Source organism: Microcebus murinus, chromosome 12 (genome assembly GCF_040939455.1).
Source record: "Microcebus murinus isolate Inina chromosome 12, M.murinus_Inina_mat1.0, whole genome shotgun sequence".
Classification (NCBI taxonomy): Eukaryota; Metazoa; Chordata; class Mammalia; order Primates; family Cheirogaleidae; genus Microcebus; species Microcebus murinus.
In genome coordinates, this window is record NC_134115.1 from 34,539,531 (window position 1) to 34,560,187 (window position 20,657).

The window sequence follows — 20,657 nt, forward strand, 5'->3', positions numbered from 1 at the left end:
CTAGTCTCAAAGCTGTTGTCTTTTTTGTGTTTAAAGATAAAATTATATTTTCTTCCCTTTCACTTTTACAGAATACTCTTCAGTGCTACTGTAGAATCTATTAGGAAATTCTTTAAAATAGTAATCTATTTAAGTCCTATTCTGTCAGGGCTTCTTTTCTTGTTGAGCTGCTTTGCAGGGGGTGGAGGGAAATGGCATACATACACAAAGCAATACTCTGTTGAAACATATAACACCGAACTTACTCCCACAAATATTGACTGCTTATTATTTGTGAAACACTGTGTTACAGTATGTTACATGCTGCCAATGTTAGACATACCAGGACTCGATTTTCAGTAATCATGATTCTTAGAGTCCTGGATAACTTAAAAAAATAGAGACCAGTCTGGCTAAAGAGATTCCAAACTTCTCATAACTCTCAGCAGGACACAAGGGAACCAGAATATGGATAGGTCCTACCCAGTTCTCAGGAGTACATTATGAACATTTTCACATACATTATAGAGAAAACCCCCACATCCACTGCAGTATCTCAACTCTCCCACTTCCAGCATCCTCTCATTACTACCATGAATACCAGGAGTATTATCAAGGAGGGATAAGCCTGTCATTATATCCTTCATCACAGTTCCAAAGATGTTCATCCTGGAAGTTCTATCTTATCTTCCTGACTCTTAGCATCCTGTGATAGTCAGCATGACATCTTGACACCAAGTATACTGCTTGCCCAGCATCAATAATAGTTAAAACAAATATCAACACTTTATATACTTCACAGCAACTAGGGGAAAGATGACAAACATTCTAAGACAACTGGAAGAACAGGTTATCACCAAGATCTGTGTTTAGAAGATAAAACATGCAAGGTAAACAGAAGGCTGTAACACTGACTAACTCTGGAGAAACAGGAAAGAAATATAAACTGTTTAGAAGAGAGAAAACAGTTCTCTCATTTGTAATGGGATCCACTCAAAACACTTATTTGTAGTTACTTTTATGGTAGATATTCAAGTGATACTAATGTGCTTCAAGCAAAATTTAGCAACTCCTGTAAGGCTTCCCGCTGTTCATTGTCAAGTTGGGATATGCATTCCAACCATAATTCTTCAGAAGTCTGTACCTGACGCACAACATTAGCTAGGCGTTTGGCACAAGGATCTTCATAGTTAATAGTCTCGTTAATTTTTCCTTCTGCAATTATACTGATTATTTTGGGAAGATTGGAATTATTTGGACCAATTACAACTGGGTGGTTACTTTCAATTAAGTCACATAGAAAACTCAAAGTCTGAATAGCTTCCTCTTTATCTTCATGCAGCGGAAGCCATGATAACCAGTGTGGAAGAACTTCATCTACATTTACACAGTTAGGCTTAAACTTCAAAATCTTCCCTATAGCTGAGATACAGTTCTCTGTAGCAATGACATTTTTTTTGGTTTTGGAATTTGCACACTTAATAACTTTTACCAGCAATGGAACAGCTTCTGAACATAAAGAACGATAATCATCTCCACCAAACTGTGCCATAACACCCAGGCCATAAGCAGCAGCTTGCCTGACTTCAGGGTTGTTATCTCGCATATTAAGTAGCATTGGCCACCGAAAATATTCTACATATTTAAATGAGGTTGGACTGCAGTGCTCTATGATGTCATCAAATATGCACAATCCCCACTGTCTGTCTGGCCATGGCCTACTTGAACAAATTAGATTTACAATTAATGGAAGTAGCTGTTCAAACCATGGTAAAATTTTTTCCTTGTAAGTACTAAACAATGAGTGCAAAATATCTGATACTTTGGTCAGAATATAAACATCACATTCATCCTCATCTTGCAGAGACATCTCAACCTGTTGATCGTAGTTTTCTTCTTGTCTTTTAACCTGTCGTAATTCTTGGTTTTTAAAATGCCCTTCAAGTTTTGCTTTCAATATTCCTCCCAGTTCTTCCAAGTGTTCATCATTAAGGCAACCATCTCCCATTACTTCAATGGACTTTGCAAAAGAATTCATTATTTCTGAGAGTACATCTGTATCCGGTTCAGTACCAATAGCCTTGATTAAGGGATCACATATGAATTGCCACATCTGTGCAAGATACTCTGGGCCATGAATTTTTGCACATTCCAAGAGACAAGGCATGGACTCTGCTGCTGCCACTCGAACATTGTCATGGAAATAAAATTTCAGTAAGGGAACCATCAGCTTCACAACTTGTTCTGTATATTCCACAAATCCTTCCCTTAATTCCTTAGCATAGTAAACTAACATCTGGCAAGCAGTTGCTTTTGCTTCAAGTCCTGAAGTTTTAATTCCAAAACTTTGCTGGTCTCCAAGATTTACAAATTGCCAGCCATCATCGTCACTCATATTCTCCACATCTTGCGTGTCTAAGAGAGCAACATCAGGTTTAGCTGAAGCAGTCTTAATAAGAGGCTCGACAACCAGTGGAAGGTACTGTTGAAAATCTTTTCCAAGAATTTTACACATTCTAGCCCATGCTGAAACCATGTAAGAAGTCTGAGGATCATCATCTTCCATATTATTTAAGTCTGATTGTGTCTTCAACAATAGCTGCATCACATTTGATGCATCTTGCATAAATTTTTCCTTCCCAACAGCAAGACCAACATGGCTAATGCACTCAATAGTTTTTCCTCTCAGAAGCTTGAGTTCCTTCTGAACAGCAATCTCAACAATGTGCTTTAGTGAGGGCATAAATATATCATAATATGGAACAAATTTTTCTTCCATTGTATCTGCAACGGATGCAATGGTTGTCACAAGTTGTTCCAAGGCCAACTTAGTTCCATTCCGAATCAACTCTTGAAGTTTAATCACCAATATGGAATGCAGACTTTTCACCATACTATCCAAATATAGAACTAGCAATGACTTGGGGCAGTCTTCAATAAAAATAATAAGAGCAGAAGCTGCATGTGATTGCACACGCTGATTACCTTGATTTTCCATGGTACGCAACAAAGCTGCAATCACTATTTCATGGAATTTCTTTTGGAAATTAGGTGCAAAATCTGTAGCCATCTGTCCAAGTGTAGTACAGGCTGCAGCCCTTACCCTTGGGTGAGGATCCTGAAGAAAAAGCAAAACGGAGTTAACTGTTTTATCTAGAACTGATTCCATTTGCTGATGGCATCCTTCTCCAATGGCAGATAAGGCCATTAATCCAGCATGTCGGTATTTCCAGTCAGGGCTCTGAAGCATCTGCATGATATGCTCTTTGGTCATTGGTAAAACAACTTTTCCACCAAGCCCACAAGCCAGTCTGTCTAGTGCACTCTCAGCAGCAACTGCATTGCTATCAAAATCATCTTCTTCCATTTCATCAGCATTTACCCAGTCCTCATCATCTTGTAGATCAACCATCATTGCTAATATATGAGGAACTGCCTGTGCAATAATATTTGTATGTTTTTTCAACATCGGAGTTGCAGTTTCAGACAAGGTCACTATTACTTCAAGAGCCAGCTGTCGTTGCAGATTACTAAGCCTAGAGTCTCCACATAACTTTAGACTCAACTGCAGAGTATCTTCTAAATAAGGACCCAAGTACTTAGGTACAGTATCTGCAATCTCAACAAGGGATTCTAGCACTGAATCATCATCCTGATAGCATGAGTCATTCACAGCCTGTAAGATTCCAGGAAGCAAGTCTGCAAAGTCTTTGAAAAGACCAATATTATTCTCATTAGCAAGTACAAATGCAGCTGCAGCTCTAGCAGATAAAGTCCTGATTGCTGGATGTTCTTGATCTTGAATACATTGGTCCAACAACCGTTTGATGATATCCAAATCGTGCCGCTCTTGGTTCCCAAAAATCCCAGGAAAGTGCCAGAAAACGTGAAGTGCAACTTCCCATAGAACCACATTTTTAGAGTAGATTGAATCAATGAGAAACTTCAGACCTTCTGGCCAGTGGTTAGTGCCATCCTCATCTATCAAATTCCTGGCCAGCACTGCAAAAATATCACAAAGTTTTTTCCTCATGCTAGCATGTGTTTCTAACTTAACGGCCAGTATCAGTTCAATCTTGACATCTCTCTGAACATCAGAAGGCAGATTTGGATAGACCTCCTCAAACCCAGAGGACAAAAGCCGTCGTAGCAGTGCGGCAGCCATTTGTCTCACCTCATAACCTGCTCTTCTATTTCTGACGGCATCTAAGAGGAATGTAGTCTTACACAGACCTGGGATATTTTCATAGATTTCCTCTGCTTGCCTCCGCACCATACAGCTTGGATTGATTAGGTTCTTCAGAAGCTGGTAAAACTCTTGCTTTTCCGACACAGTCGCCGGCACCCCTACAGAAGCGGCCGCCGCCATCGCGCTCTGTCAAAGCTGCCGCGACAGAGAGGGAGGGAGGGAGTCTGCGGCTCCAAGCAGTGACGTAAGCAAGGCGCCAGCGGGGATGGGCGGGGGTGCTTCTCCCTTTGCTGCCTGGGCACTCTTGTGCTCCTGAAGCAGGGAGTCAGTTTTGGAGAGAGGCGAGAGCTGGGTGGAGGCCAGGAGCGTCCTCTATTTGTTTTCCAATCAAATGAAAACGCACCTGCAGAAGGAAAAAAAAAGATTTGATTGTATTAGAATGAGATAATGAGTGCCTTCATTATTTCTGCACTATCTTGGTGTTATCCTGATAATTGTAAAAATAAGTACATCTTGAAAATGTGCTAAGTGAAAGAAGGTGATCACGAAAGAGCACATATTGTATGATTACGTTATATATGAAAGCTGTCAAATAGGTGAATCCAGAAAAACAAAAATTAGTTGTTGCCTGAGGCTGGTGGGTAGGGAGAATGGAGAATGACTACTATCAGACAGGGGTTTCCTTCTGAGTGATGAAAATGTTCTAAAATTGATTGTGGTGATGGTTATGTTGCCGCCCAACCAGGTTCATTGCCTGCTGCCCCAAGAGGAAGCCAATACACCGAGAGAGCATGTGTTACAGGGGGGAATGAGTTCAATTCTGTAGCTCACTAAGCCAGGAGACTGGAGGAATTCCTCAAATCCTCCTCCCTAAGAATTTGGGAGACAAAGGTTTTAAAGACAGTTTGGCAGGGCAAAATCTTGTGTTGAATTTGTTACTGGGTTGGGGTTACAATTCCAGTTGAGTCAGTTTCTTGGTATAGGCTGCTGGTCTGGGTGGGTCATGCAATCCACTGGCACTCCAGACCTGGAAGACATCTGTCTCAGAAACTGCCTTTAGGTTATGAAAAGGTGATGCTATCTACAGAAAAAGCTAAGAATTTTTATTACCACTAGTTATGTGATTCTAGAGTAGAAATTATAGAGAAGCAAACAGGGGGACAGTGGCTGATTGATGTAATTATTTTTAGCTAGGCTTGTGCCCCTGAAAAGTTTTAGGCCCTTACCACAGTTCTTGCCTTTCACCCCTTTATTAATTCATAAAGGGCAGTTTCAGTTACACAATTCTGTGATTGTACTAAAAACCATTGAGTTGTATAATATAAGTTGGTGAATCTTCTGGTATATAAATAATGTCACAATAAACTGTTTATAAAATAATAAGTAAAATAAAAGAATAAAAACAATGATCACCGTCCCACTACCACATCTAATGAAGAACACATGGTGTTCAAACTCTGGTGTGTATCAGAATTGCCAAGCCTGTGGATTATAATAAAGAATAGGACAGACTACTGGGTAAGTATGGTGAAAAGTAACCTGGACTAATAATCAGAAGACTTGAATTCTTGTCTTATCTCTAAATTAATTTTGTATCCTAGGTCAAGTCACTCAAGATTTTCCTTGCATTTTACCTAAACTGTAATATGAAGTGGTTTCAGTTATTAAAATCTTAACTACCCTTTAGTAGGAAGCTGCTGAGTTTATTCCAAGAAGCACATGTCCCTGAGGCTAAATATTGTTTCTTTAAATCAGGCAGGTGTGTCAATCAAAAATAATTATCATTTCTTTTACAATGATTAGGTTTTACTTCTGTATTAGCACTATATCATATTCTCATTTTGACCCTTATACAGGTTTGTGAAATTGGTAGGATAGGTATAATACTAATTTTAGATCAGTAAAGGAAACTCAGGGGAAAGAGTTGCCTAAGATGACACACCAGAGTCTCAATTCCACCTCTTCTGAAAGTGACACTGATGCTCTTTTCACCATACTACTTCTCCATAGCTACTCTTGATTTGGCAACATAATCAAAGTCCTTCACTTATTGCAGTCTGACTAAAACTTTTCCAAACAAGCCTAATTTTTTTTTCAAACAAGCCTAAGTTTAACTTTCTAAAATGCTGCTGCACATTAGAGAAATAGAAAATAATAGCTTTAACATTAGCCAGATGATAGACAAAGTAGTATGAATCCCTATTCTCTAAACAGCATTTCTTATTCTGTGCACTGAAAAACCAACTCCACCAGAATCACTTGGGATACTTATTCTAAAATATAGATGTTAGGGCCTAAGCTCCAAACTACTGAACCAGAATTTCTGGTGGCTGCAACCCAAGAATATACAATTTTAACAAGCACATTGAGTTTTTATATAAATACCAAAATTTGAGAATAACGGATGAAATCACCTCTGGTTCTGATTCCAAGACCTTGACTACAGTTCTGTATCACTAGTTTTCTTACTGTCCCTTTAAAAATTCTCACTGCAAGCAGGCGCACTTCCTGAAGCTAAAGGTCAGAATAAAGGGGGAGGGCCTCAGAGCCGCGCAGGCGCAGTTGTGCGCTGCTCAGCTGAGATGTTCCAAAAGTATACTGCGTCGCTCCTGGCCCCTCTGTTCCGGATCCTGGACCTAGCCGAATAATACATATCTCTGGAAAACCAGCAGGCGCAAGCCGAACAGTTGGCCACAACGGCCCGGCTTAAACGGGAGTACCTGCTTCAGTACAACGACCCCAGCCGCGGGGGGCTCATCGAAGATCCTGCCTTGACTCATTGGACCTATGCAAGATCAGCAAATGTCTATCCCAATTTCAGACCCACTCCCAAGACCTCACTCTTAGGAGCTCTATGTGGAACTGGGCCCCTCTTCTTCTGGTATTATGTTTCAAAACTGGCAGGGGTAGGAAAGTAAAACTTATCCAGGAAGGAAAATTGGATCGAACATTTAACATTTCATATTAAGTCTGGCAATGATGACTGTATGTATTCTTAAATAAATCTTCTATTAATCATTTAAAAAAAATTCTCATTGCAGGGCCTTTGCATTTGCTGTTTCAGGAAATGTTAATAAGCATGTGCAAGAAAAAGGTTTCTCTCCCCTTAGATTCATAGTGAAAAAAAAAGAGAGAAAAAGGTTTCTCTTAGCATTACAGCATTAGCATATTAGAGAATTATTAAAAACTACAAGGAAATATCACCACAGACCCATCACAATGTTTTAAATTTAAAAGTCTGACAATGCCACGGGTTGCTGAGGATGTGGAACAACAGGGAACTTGGTTATATTTTTGTTGGAAGTATAGGTAAATTGATACACCCACTTTGAAAATATGATTGGAAAATGCTAGGTTAGGATTATGCAATTGTTCAGCAAACATTGAGAGTGTACTCAAAGTGCTGGGAGTAAATTTACGATTAAATACATGACAGTACTCATGAGATGTAGTATTAATATCATAGTATTAATAGTAGTAGTAATTGTCACATAGTGTGGTGATCGCCATGGTAATGGTAAATCTGCCACAGAACCACATGGGATTGTGAAGGCAACTAATCTCCTCTGGGTGTGGAGGAGATCAGGTAAAGCTTCCCAGAGGAGGTGATATCAGAGCTGACTATTGAAGTAATTGACCTTTTGAAGAAAAAGAAGGTTATTCTAAGTAGAAGTGACAGCTTGTTCAAATGCAGAGAGGCCTTTGAGCACTCTGTGATGAGAACTGTGCTAGTCTTCAGTATTGCTGGAGCATTGGGTACAGGGCTTGAGGGGGCCTGGGGATGACACAGGAGCCAGGAAGGAGAAAAATAGAAAGTTAAATAGAGAGACTAGATCATGAAGGGTATCACATTCCATATGAAGAAATTTGAATTTTTTTCTGAGGGTAACAAGGAATTGTTTAAGGATTTTAATCAAGGGCTGTGAAATGATCTATTTTTAGAAAGGTTACATAGATAGGAGTATAAAAACTGAAGTGTGAAGACTGGAGGCATTTAGGAGGCCAATAACGTAGTCCAGTTTAGCTGAAAGTCTAAACCATAGTAATGGTAAAAGGAAAGAAAAGAGGGCATGGGTTGGAGAGTTTTTAAGAAGTAGTATTAGTAGCACTTGGGGCAAAGAGAAGTCTAGGAAACATCCTCAAGTTCTGGCCTGGGTATCTGATTGGAGGTGCTGCTATTTACCTATTTAATGCCTTTATATAAAGAAAGAACAGTGTTAATGCAGATCAAAAGACTGTTAACTCTTCTGGAGGGAAAAGAGGCTTCCCTGGGAAGGTGGGTGCCAGGATCCATATTTTGTTCTCTAGTTACTCTCACATGCTATGATGATAGTCATCATCTCAACAGTAAGAACCAAACTGAATACATTTTAGGAAAATTATTTATGTTCTTTTACTTTAAAAAAACACAAACTGAATTAAAGTCTTAAGATGCTTCATTTTTAGATTGCATAGTTCTTTCCAATTAATGTTTATGTTTGCATTATTATTTCCTTTATTTTTCCCCTCTAAGGAACATGCATAATACCCAAGATTCAAGACTAGACTTGCAGATTTGGTTAGCGTTGAACAAGTTTATTAAATTTTGTAATTAAAATTGGCTTTGTTTTCTGTAGTGAGAGACCATCTCAAGAATGTTTCCATAAGGTGGCTCAATACCAGACAATCGAGGTGTTTATTAGCAGTTTACCAAGTGGGGAAAGTTCAAGATAAGTTGCAAATTTCTTCCATGATCTGGGAGATTTAGAGTCAAATGAGAGGGATAGAATTAAATTGGACATACCTGAAATTTTAAAATGAATAATTTGGAACAAAAAAAAATACAGAAAACAAAATACCATGAAGGCTCCCACTGGCCTAAGATGGGGCAATATGAATATAAAAAAGAATAATGCTTGCAGTGGATTAAAAAACATCAAATATGTAAAACAAAAATTGATAAATTTCTAATATCAAAAAAGTCATTAACTGATTGATCATCTTTGGAGATTGCTAGATCACCTACTCTGAAAGTTGATAAAGAGAAATAATGAAGATTTTTTTCCTGCCTTTCCTGTACAAATATTTGACATAGCCAAATATTTGACAAGAGAATGTTCTTCTTTATAGAATTCCAGCTAATAAGTTGATAAAGAATGCTAAAATCAGAAAATTGCTGTGTTATAACCCCTAGTGAAATAATAAGTAGAGGTAACAGTCACCAATGGATGTTAAACTATAATAGATGGAACAGTGAGAATTTAAGGGGTGGGAACCTGTGGCCTTAAAGTGAAATGTGGCCTTCTAGGTCCTTAAGTGCAGCCTTTTGACTGAATCCAAATATTGCAGAATAAATCCTTTCATTAAAAGGGTTGCAGCAGAAAAAGATGAAGCTTTTCTCGCTTCCTTTGGTACTTAAAAAAGGAGAGCCTTGAAATCAGAAGGCCACAGGCAATGGCCCTTTCTCCTGGGGGCAGCAGTTTCCTGACTCCTGCAGGACTCCAAAAAAACCAATCACATCCCATGTCTGCAGAGGTACCAGCAGTAACCTGAGGGCACCCCTTCCTCAGAAGTTTCTCACACTGAGCTCAGAAGCACCAGTTCCATCTTGTTTCCTCAGCTTTAGGGGTGGTAACGGTTCTGCAGTTATCTTCTTAATTTAATTATATTTTACTTCAGTGCTGTTTACTCTTTTAGCTCTCTCACACCTGTGTAACCAATCCACTAAATTAAATCTCCTCTTGAAGTACATAGTATGGTTTCTGTTTTCCTGACTGGACCTTGACTTTTATATCATTAAGTGATGCAATAGGACATACACAGCACCACCTATGAAATATTTTTATTTTAATCAGATTTATTGAGGTATAATTTATGTGCAATACAATTCACTGATTTCAAGTGAATAATTAGATGAATTTTAATAGTCAAGTAATCATATAGATTTTTTTTTTTTTTTTTTTTTGGAGACAGGGTCTTGCTTTGTTGCCCAGACATGAGGGCAGTGGCATGATCATACTTCACTGCAACATCAAACTCCTGGGCTCAAGTGATCCTTCTGCCTCAGCCTGAGTAGCTGGGACTACAAGTGTGCATGACACAGCCAATTTTTCTATTTTTTGTAGGGACGAATTCTCACTATGTTGCTCAGACTGGTCTTGAACTCCTGGCCTCAGGTGATCCTCCTACCTTAGCCTCCCAAAGTGCTAGGATTATAGGTGTAAGCCACCATAGCTGGCCTAGACGGTTTTTATTACCTCAAAAAGTTCCCTTGGGTCTCTCAACAGACAATCTCCTTTCCCACCATAGTTTCAGGCAACTACTGATCTGATTTCTATTGCTATATCCTTGTCTTTTCTAGAATTCCATATAAATAGAATCATTCAGCATGCAGCTTTTTGTATCTGGCTTTCTTCACTCAGCACATGCTCTAACATTTATCCACATTAGGGTATGTTTGTTCCTTTATACTTATATACCATGAATATAGTGGTATTTTGTCATATAAACATATTAAAAATTGTTTATATATTAATCAATTGATAGACATTTGGGTTGTTTCCAGTTTTAGGCTATTATGAATAAAGCTCCTGTGAATATATGAATATAAGTTTTTGTGTGAAAATATGTTTTCCATTTCTCTTGATAAATACCCACGAGTAGAATGGCTTGGTCATATATTAAGTGTAGATTTACAAGAAACTGCCAAATGCTTCTCAAATTGGTTGTGTCATTTTTCATTTCTAACAGCAATTTTTAGGAGTGCCAGTTGTTCCACATCCTTGACAACACTTAGTATTGTCAGTATTTTAGATTTCAGTAATTCTAGTGATTATGTTGTGATATCTGATTATGGTTTTAGTTTGCATTTCTCAAAGAACTAATGGCATTGAGCACCTTTTCAAGTGCTTATTTGCCATTTGTATACCTTCTTTGGTGAAGTGTTTATTCAAATATTTTGCCCATTTTAAAAAACCTAGTTTTTTGTCCTCTTACTATTACATTTTAAGAGTTCTTTACACATACTGGATATAAGTTCTTTTTCATATATGTTTTCAAATATTTTTCTCCTTTTTATCTTAACTGTGTCTTTTCAAGATAAAAGATTTTAATTTTGAAGAAGCTCAAGTTATAATTTTTTTAATTTTAAGGTTTGTGCTTTTTATGGCCTATTTATAAAATCTTTATCCAACTCAAGGCCACAAAGATTTTCTCCAATTTTTCTTCTACAAGTTTTATAGTTTTACATTTAGAGCCATGACCTATTTCAAGTTGCTTTTTGTATAGGTATACGATTTTATTTCTTTTTACATATGTACTTAAGGTTATTCCACTTTTCCCTTACTGAATTACTTTGATACCTTTGTTGACTATCAATTGACCGTGTGTGTGTGTGTGTGTGTGTGTATAGAGTCCTATTTATGAAACTTCTGTTCCATTAATCTATGTGTCTGTTCTTACTTCATTACCACACAGTCTTGATTTCTATAGCTTTACAGTAAATCTTCATCCCAAGTAATTATAATTTTCATCATTAATGACCTAGTTTCTCATCCAAAAAGAGGAGGAGGATTATTATGGAATGAAAGAGACATAAGAGACATAAAATGTGCACCCTCCAACCCCACTTTGGAAAATGTGACTTTGGAAAAATTTCTAGTAAAAAGATCCATTGCTCGCTCATTCATTTATTCTAATAATGTCTTTTTTGTTATGATCATATTTACTTCAAGGGTTCTAATTTTGGCTTTAAAGTAAATGTAACATGATGTTCCAATTGCTAATATTTTCAATTTTTATATGAAAATTTCTTCTCTTATAGCTCCCACTTCATTCATTTATTCAGCCAGTATTCATTGTATACCTACTATGTGCCAGGTACCGTGCTGGGGCACAGGGGATACAATGCTGAATAAGACAGACAGAATGCCTACCTTCATAAAGTTTACAGTCTGGTCTGGAACTCCTCAGATCAAGCCAGGAAGACCACCCTTGTTGAACCTGTAGTTTTGTGTATTTCCCAGCATATTACCTCTTACCTGTAGATGTATAAGAAGCACAGTAGTAAAACACTGTTATCCTCTTTAAGGACTGCATGGCAATAATTTAGAATATCCAAAGTTGAATATAAATATAATAAATTGGAGAGAACAGAAAAGTCACTACCAGAATACTCAACTGGATTCTTCTCCAGCTGGTTGGGAATATTTATATAGTACTTGCAGATATTAATTGATTTAATTCTCATAACAAAGGAAGGTAGGGATAGGTTTTTAAACATTTTTTTAAAAATACAGATTGTATAACTGACTCAGAGGAAAATTATAATAGTGATAGAGGATATCAACCATCCAGACATTTGATGTTCATTTTGTTCTCCTAAAATGAGAATGTTTGCCTCCTACTCCCAGGGCTGAGAGAGCCCAGTAGAAGCAATGCCCAGGGACAGGGATGATAGAGAATAAGGTTGGATTGGGCTCCACACCAAATAATCAATTATAAATTATATTAACTATAAATTTAATAAAAAAGACAGAAAAAATTCTCACAAAGCAGACATATTAAACTCTATTATAAAGATAAAACACTCCAAAAAGTACCTTCTTTATGATGACAATAATATTAGGGTTACAAAAGTGAAAATATATTTGATTGATTAAAACCAATGTTTTGGGCAGTTTCTTGTATAATAGACAAAACATTATCAAAAGGATATGTCCAGTTGGGTAGTACACTGAGAGGAACTTCTTGGAAGATGCTGAAACATTTTTATCTGCATCTTCAGCAAGTGTAAGAAATAACGCTTATTTTCTAGGTAAGGTGAGAAAATTATGTGTCCAGGAAGACTAAAAATGGGATAATAAAAAATAAATTATTTAGCAACTGAATTAGAACTCTTGTGAATACAAAACTGCCATTAGTATACTGATCTGTTTTGCAGTCATTGCATCATTGTATGTTTGATTTATTATTGTATGTATACTTTTAAAAGATTTATGAAGATCTTATACATTAGAATTGTAATGAGTGTAACAAGTTAAATTTACAGTAGCGTGACCAGCCATCCTGATTTCCCTAGGACCAGATTTTCTTGAAATGGAGGACTTTTAGCCTTGGGACATTCCCAGGCAAAGAGAGAGAGTTGATTATTCTAAATTTCAATCAATTTTTAAGTGTTGGAAAAAAAAAACATAGCTTCTAAAAAGATATTAACAATAATGGTTAAATTAGATTCAAGTTAAACATTTTTGACAAGAATCCTTTGTGAGGCTATGTATTTTATATGCATTATATCAAGATGTACATGTTTGGATGTCCTAAGATTACTGTTGCTAAGCTTTAAGTGGTGACTGCCTGGGCTGCTCTATTTTGTTTTTCGCCTTGAGACCAGTAATTTATCTTTGGGTGGTACTTTGACAAACTGCAGATTGTCCTTACGTAAATCCGTTATTTCATTAGGATTTGGAAAAAAGGTGATTATTTTTCTAATTCCATAATTTTTCCTATATTTATAAGCTTGCATTCTTCTGTTAAGAGGCACTCTCTCTCTCTCATTATCTAAGGCTACTTGGCCACAGTGAAGGGTTGCTTAATTCTTTCTCTTTAATTACCAATTTTCAGAGTAAGGTGTTGGTGTAACAGCCACCTCCAATGCTGAAAATATGGTTTTGTTAAATTTTGTTTGGCTTTCTCTTTTTTTGTGTTGTCAAGATCTGTGATCTGAGATTTTACTCTATTTCAATGTGAACAAATTACCCTTCCATAGTTTCATGGATGGTGGTAAAAGATGAGATTCCTGCAACAGAGATTTACAAATTTAGTTTATTACAGCAATAACGGTAGTCAGAGTATCAGCATTTTTTTTCACAGTTCCCAACCTGCTGTTCCCATAGGATAATGCAAAGAGAATGACAGCTGCATGCACTGTGGATTGTATTGCAGGAAAGAAATGCTGAACTTAGAATACAGGAATCTTAGGGTAGTAAGCCTGACTGCTTTTGCTCCAAAGAGAGACATTATCATTTTATTCTGGCTGGTAATCATGCCTGCCCTTTGCTCCAAAGGGAGATGTTATCTCTATCTTCCATGGTTGTTTGCTACTCAAACATCCTCAAAAGGGTAGTCCACGTCTTTGCTAAGTAGATGTGCACAAATGAGAGACCACGAATATCATCATGTGTTCCTTGTTCTCCATCGCTCCTGTATCTCTTGACATATACAGATGGCATCATTCAGTTTCCCTTTCTCTCAGGCTTCTGGTTGGACTGGCCAAAGAGAGGCATCAGCAAGAGACTGGGAAGAGGGGCCGGGGTATTTATTTCCTAGCTCTCCACTCTGTTTTCTCCTGCCTTGCTACAGTTTTGATCCTGGCTGCATCCTATAGTTACATTTCTTATAAGGTAGCCCCTCTTTCATGATAAACTCTGTCTAGGCTCACTTTCTCTCATTTTCCCCTTAGGCCCAAAAGTAGTAAAAATGTATAATTGTCGCTAGATCTCGAGCCTTATTATGTCCTCTTAAGCTTTCTCGCATCTCTGTGAATAATCCATTTAGTATACTTTCTTCACTAACACTTTCTAAATATGCTTTCTGTTTCCTGCCAGGTTCCTGACAAGAACTGATAGACTTAATAATTTTCAAAAGAGAAAAAACAGAAATTTATAAAGCCAAGGGTTAGAAAGGTAGTTTAACAACAACTACAAAAAAGATTTTAGAATATAGAAATATTATCACAGTATGGTAATTTATGTTAATATGTTTGCTAATCAGGTTTGTTATCTATAATCTAAGGTTGGTATTATACAAAGGTAATAATGTAATTTATTACATTATCAGGAAAACTAGTAAGAATCATACCAGTATAACAATAGATGCCAAAAAGCATTTAATAAGATTTAAAATATAAAGTCAATGAAAATTAAGTATAAAGGGTGTTTTTATAAATGAAGAATCTTAGAATGAATTTCAAAATTTATTTTAAAGGGTTTCTTTAAAACTGAGTTTTTAAGAAGCTTGTATTGAAAATCAAACCATTGTAGGTAATAAAGAAACTTTAGAACATTACAGTTCAAAGTGTGGTCCCCTGACCACCTGAAACAGGATCACCTAGGACATTTGTTAAAATTCAAATTCCTGTCTTCCACCCTGAGCTACTGAACAAATTTTGTGAATATAATTTTTCAACAAGCACCCTAGGTGATTCTTAGAACCCCTGCATTATAGCCATTCTTTTATAATACTTTTAAGTTTTTAAAATTAAAGTAATACTGAACATGTTAAAACTCAAATAGTACAGCAGAGAGTGTGATGAAAAGCAATGGTTCCTGGTTCCGTATCTTCCCCACCTTGAGTCCTGCTCCTCAGAGATTTTGCTGATGCAAGATACAATGAAAAGAAATGAGACCATCTGGATCAGTTAATACTCTTTTTAAATCTGTGCAATAGACCCTTCACATCTTCCTGTCATGGAAGGTGCACTATCTATATGTACACTCACTAAATTTACCAAATTCAGTCCAACTTCACGACATTTATCTTGAAAGTTGTCGAAGATATCTATTCCCCATGTTCTGTTCTCAAGAGTGCCCAAAGTAACTCTTTGTAACAAAGAAAATCTTCTGTCATGACCTAAATGAAGTATAAAACCTGCGCTGAGTCAGTAGTATCAGTTGATTCATCCAAAGTGATTGAATAATATATATTTTCCTTTTGAAGTATTGCATGAAGTTGCTCTGTTAAGTTGAAGGCTAATTCATGCTGCTGATCAGTTATGGTTCTTCTTGAAAGAGGCAGTTATTTGTACTTTGAAATGTTATTGGGGTCTAAGCAACCCTACAACTCCTACAACTTCAACAATGCATTATTTCATAATTTCTACATCACTGAATGGCTTCCCTTTCCCCCTGAGTATATAAACTACTTTATAAGTTGCTTCAGTGGCATTATTTCTAGGTCTTATTGCCGCTTGAAAGAATTGTCTTTGCTTTTGATTTTAATCTTTTAATTTCTGCAATACAACCTTTTGTGCCTCTCCCTCTAATTTAAAATATTTGTGGTTCTTATGAGTGTTTTAATGCTGATGATCGTTGAATTTCTTTAATGTTGATATTCCAGTATCACAAGCAAATCATTTTATCTTTAATAGTAACAAGATAATATTTCAATTCCCAATCCTCATTAAAACACCTTCCTTAAGATGTTTTCAGTTTTCTTCCTTAAGCATTCTCTTGGTCTTCTTTGACATGATGGGCTATTAAGCAGACAGAATTAAAAAATACTGTCGAGCTGTGCAACTATCCACAAATTCCACTTCAAACAGAAACACAGTCCACTGTCAAAAGCTGATAACAGACTGGCATACTCCACCCCCATAAACTCTCACCAACCAGTCTAGTGCAGTAGTGGTGCCAGTCAGGTGGGAGAAGTTAGAACTAAATCATGAGCATAGTAGCCATCAATTCAGCCCTTAAGGCTTACTAATATTATAATTGCGCTGGTCAACCTGGGAGGATTATTTCATTGAAACTCATTTTATTCTTTGGTATTTTAGATATGTTCATTTTAAAAATAAAATAAAAATATAAAAGACAAGCAAAAATGTATCAATAAAAATAAAAAGGTTTGTTCTGTAAAATTTGGATTCAGTCACAAGGCCACACTTAAGGACATAAAAGGCCACATGTGGCCTTAAGGCTGCAAGTTCCCCTGGACTAAACAATATGGGGCACAGAGACTTTTAAAAATTTATTTTTCTCCTGATTAAAAATTAATACATATATTTTTGGAGTAGAAACTAATTTAATTTGATTCACTGCAAATGTAATCTTTCTGATATGTCCTTATTTGTGGTCTGAGGTTTATTCCTGTATAGTGGCACAATGCCTAACTTAATAGGCATGTCTTAGTTCATTTTCCATTGCTGTATCAGAATACCTAAGACTGGGTAATTTACAAAGAAAAGAGGTTTATTTTGGCTCATGGTTCTGGAGGCTGGGAAGTCCAAGATCAGGTGGTCACATCTGGCAAGGGCCTTGTGCTGCTTAATAACATGGCCTCAAAACAAGGGCTCACATGGTGAGAGAGGAAGCAAGCCAGAGCTGAGGAAGCCAAACTCATTTTCATAGTAACTCACTCTTGTGATAACTAACCGTCTCCTACAAGAACTCACTCACTCTTGTGAGAACAGCATTAATTGAAGCCTCCTTGACTCTGACACCTCATAAGAGTCCCACCACCTCTTAACACTATTACATTAGGGACCAAATTTCAACATGAGTTTTGGATAGGACAAACTATATCCTAACCACAGCAAGGTGCTAAAAAAAAAACAAAACAAGGTTAGTTCCCTTCCTTTAATCACACATCAATACATATAAGCACAGACACACATACACACACACACACACACACACACACACACACACACTTGTCTAAAAAATATGAGGAAAAATTCTTAGGAAGTACAATGGTTCCCTTCTGAGTTTGTACCTGTGTAATGTAAGCATTTGGCTCTGAATCTCCAAGACACTGACCAGGGCTCTCTCTGCTTCCCAAAAGGGCTGGTTTGGGGTCTGACATATCCCTCCATTCATTATTCTGTAGAGAATCCCTGTAAGGAGTGTTGCTCAATTTAGAGCACAGCTTCTCAAACTTTAATGTACATACAAATCACTTAAATTGATACTCATCTACCATCTCTGCTTTCTGTTTCTCTTTAGCACTTCTAACATACTACATATATAATTTATTTATCCTGTTTTTTGTTTGTCTTCCCACTAGAATGTAGGCTTCATGAAGGTAGAGATTTTTGTCTGTTTGTATCTCTGATGCCTGGGTCATTGTAAGTACTCAATACATGTTTGTGGAATGAGTGAATAAATATTTCATTCATCAAATTAAATTGTGTTTTAAAGTATATTGACCACTTGCTAGATAGCAAGCATTGGGAGAGGTGCTTTGTGGGATAACAAGATAAAATAGCACCGGGCATTTCTGGAGTCTGAAAACAAGCTCAGACTCCATGCCTCAGCTATGTGACCTCTCCTGGCTCTCAATGAATTTAAACTGATTTATTGACATTGGTCTTACTTTTACATCATGAGAGCAGATTACTTGGAATCTTTGTACTCTTATACCTGAAATAAGGCCAGCTGAGGAGTATAGGAAAAAATGCAAGCCTCCAATTCAGCCTTTTTCATTAAAAATAAATCCAATCCTCCTTTGAAAAACAAATAAATAACACTGGGCAAAAATTTAAAAAAAAATCACTGGACTCCTCTCTTTAGGAGTTGACAGGTTAGTGGGGGAGACAGACATGTAAAAATAAATGTATTTATAATAAAGATAGAATAATCAAAAGTACGATAGAAAAGCCAGGTGTGGGAGTACACGCCTGTTGGCCTAGCTACTTGGGAGGCTGAGGTGGGAAGACAGCATGCACCCAGGAGTTCAAGGCCAGCCTGGGCAACATAGTGAGACCCTGACTCTAAAAACTAAAAATAAAAAAGTATGGTAGAGACATAAGCCAAATACTAGAAGAGTCCAAGGAATCAAGTCTTTTTTCTGACTTGGGGGCAGCAACGGGAGAGTAAATGAAGAAGGTAGCACTTGAAAGATGGTAGATTTTTACCTATGGGGAGGAGGAAGACATTTGAGGTTAAAGTAACAACTGGATCAGAGGCATGGGGGCAGAAAAATATTATTGATGTTTTATTCAAGGGATAATAATCTCTCTAGAGCCACTGACACATAGGGGAGAGTTGTGTGGATGATAAATGAGAAAATGTTAACTGGGGCCTCATAGTACAGAAACATGAAAATCATAGTCTTCCATATTATGGTCCTTGATTGTAGGCAAATATGAAAAAATATGCTTGCGTGGGCCATGCATGAACTATGCATGCATGTTTGAAAACTTCCCAGGTGGTCGTGATGGGGAGCTAAGAACCATTAACTTAAAAGGTGATCTGGGAGGCAGTGAAAGGAGTGAGATGGCTGGGACTGGAGACAAGGGATCCAGGTAGAAGACTTGAAAAAACTAGGGGTGGGTTTGTGAGAAAAGAAGAGAAATGCAGTTCAAAATAGGAGAGATTAGCAGAACTCTTACCTGCTAAATGTTGAGGGTGACTCAGGATCCACAGGCTAGAGGCTGGGCTTCAGCAGTCTTCCCTCTTGCCTTCCTGGTTCCATGCATTTCTCCTTCCTTTCTTGGGAACATGTAATACAGATCCTAACTGGTAGGTAGTGCAACATAGCGATTAAGGGGCATGATACAGAGCAAAAGGACTTACCCTGCCGCCTGACCTTGGCCAAGTCCTCAGCCTCTCTTAAGTCTCAATCTCCTCATCTGGAAAAATGAAAAGAAGGCAAAAATCCATCGAGAGGACTGAACGTGAAAATACGCGAAGCACTTGTCTGAGTGCCTGGCCGTGACAGTCAAGCTTGGTTAAGCAACGCTACAGCAAGAAATAATCACCGCGCAGCTGTGGGTTAAGAGGCGCTGTACTTCTCAATCAGGCCACGCGTGCGCGGTGGGCCAGCGGCGGGACCCGGCTCGCCGCCGTCACGCAGGGCCGCAGGCTGCCCTCTGGGCTACCGCGGAGCCCGCGTCCGAGAGGCAGCGGGCTCTGAGGCCCCGCTCGGCCACGACGTGCTCGGCGCAGAAGCGGCGCGGGCGGCTCCTGCGCACAGCTCACTGGCCAGGGCCCGTCGTGGGGCCCCACCCACCACGAGGGAGCCGGGGAATGTAACCCCACCGCGTGCTCGGGAGACGGGAGAGCCTGAGGTACCTGGTGACCCTTTCGTATTGCTAGTTAGTTTTATAACCTAAGATCTACGCGATGTTAACCGTCTTCCTTCCCGCATCCCCCGCCTCTGCCTTCAGTCCTGGCTCCAGGCGGCTGCAGTGCAACGGCTCCGCTCGCCTGACGGCGACAGCGGCCTCGCAGCGCCCTCTCGTGGCGCGCAGAGCTACTGCACAGCCCTCCGGGGAAGCTCGGTTCTCAGACGTCTGGAGCCGAATTTACCCAGCAGGCCTGGACACGCACGTTCCGTCGCCTCCCTTTGCAGGCCTAGTGAAAGCGTGCAGGGTAGTAAGCCCTTACGCCGGGGCTACCCTTTCAGGCGTACACTGTGGGATCTATCCTTTCTTCTTGGCAACAGTATCCAAATTTTAAGTATTTAAAGGACCTAGATAGATAACAAACCACTGCATTTTTGGTCACTGCGTAGACTGTTCTTATTGTTTGAAAGTCCCATTCTGTCTCCAATAACCTCTCCCTTCTCATAAAGCATATAGATATTCACAGAGATGAAGCCAAAAACCACTGTGCAATTCCTGAAGGTTCATCTGCAAACTCAACTAGAATGACGGTCCTAATAACTACAAGATAACGGAGAGGAGTCGCCTCTGTGATTTCCTGTTCCCAGTCTCATTGCGGCTTCCTAACTGGAGTCCATAGACACCTGGCTACAACAATATTTCCACATAAATTGGCTTCCTTTGTAACTC

At 38.3% G+C, this 20,657-nt stretch overlaps 1 protein-coding gene across 10 annotated transcripts; it reads right to left on the reverse strand.

The window, feature by feature from the left end:
- Nucleotides 1-55: 55 nt before the first annotated feature.
- Nucleotides 56-20,065, reverse strand: RANBP6 (RAN binding protein 6). 10 transcript variants are annotated; one of them, XM_012738115.3, is made up of 5 exons: nucleotides 19,936-20,065; nucleotides 19,438-19,493; nucleotides 19,254-19,349; nucleotides 12,082-12,186; nucleotides 56-4,571 (listed from the first exon to the last, which is right to left on the reverse strand). In XM_012738115.3, the coding sequence occupies exon 5, from the start codon at nucleotides 4,346-4,348 to the stop codon at nucleotides 1,031-1,033; it is 3,318 nt and encodes a 1,105-aa protein (XP_012593569.1). In that variant the 5' UTR covers nucleotides 4,349-4,571; nucleotides 12,082-12,186; nucleotides 19,254-19,349; nucleotides 19,438-19,493; nucleotides 19,936-20,065; the 3' UTR covers nucleotides 56-1,030. The 10 variants fall into 10 exon arrangements, with proteins under 10 accessions (XP_012593569.1, XP_075864797.1, XP_075864795.1 ...); XM_076008682.1 differs by having other exon boundaries at nucleotides 19,254-19,353; XM_076008680.1 differs by lacking the exon at nucleotides 19,936-20,065 and adding an exon at nucleotides 17,636-17,756 and having other exon boundaries at nucleotides 19,438-19,683.
- Between the last annotated feature and the right edge of the window lie 592 nt (nucleotides 20,066-20,657).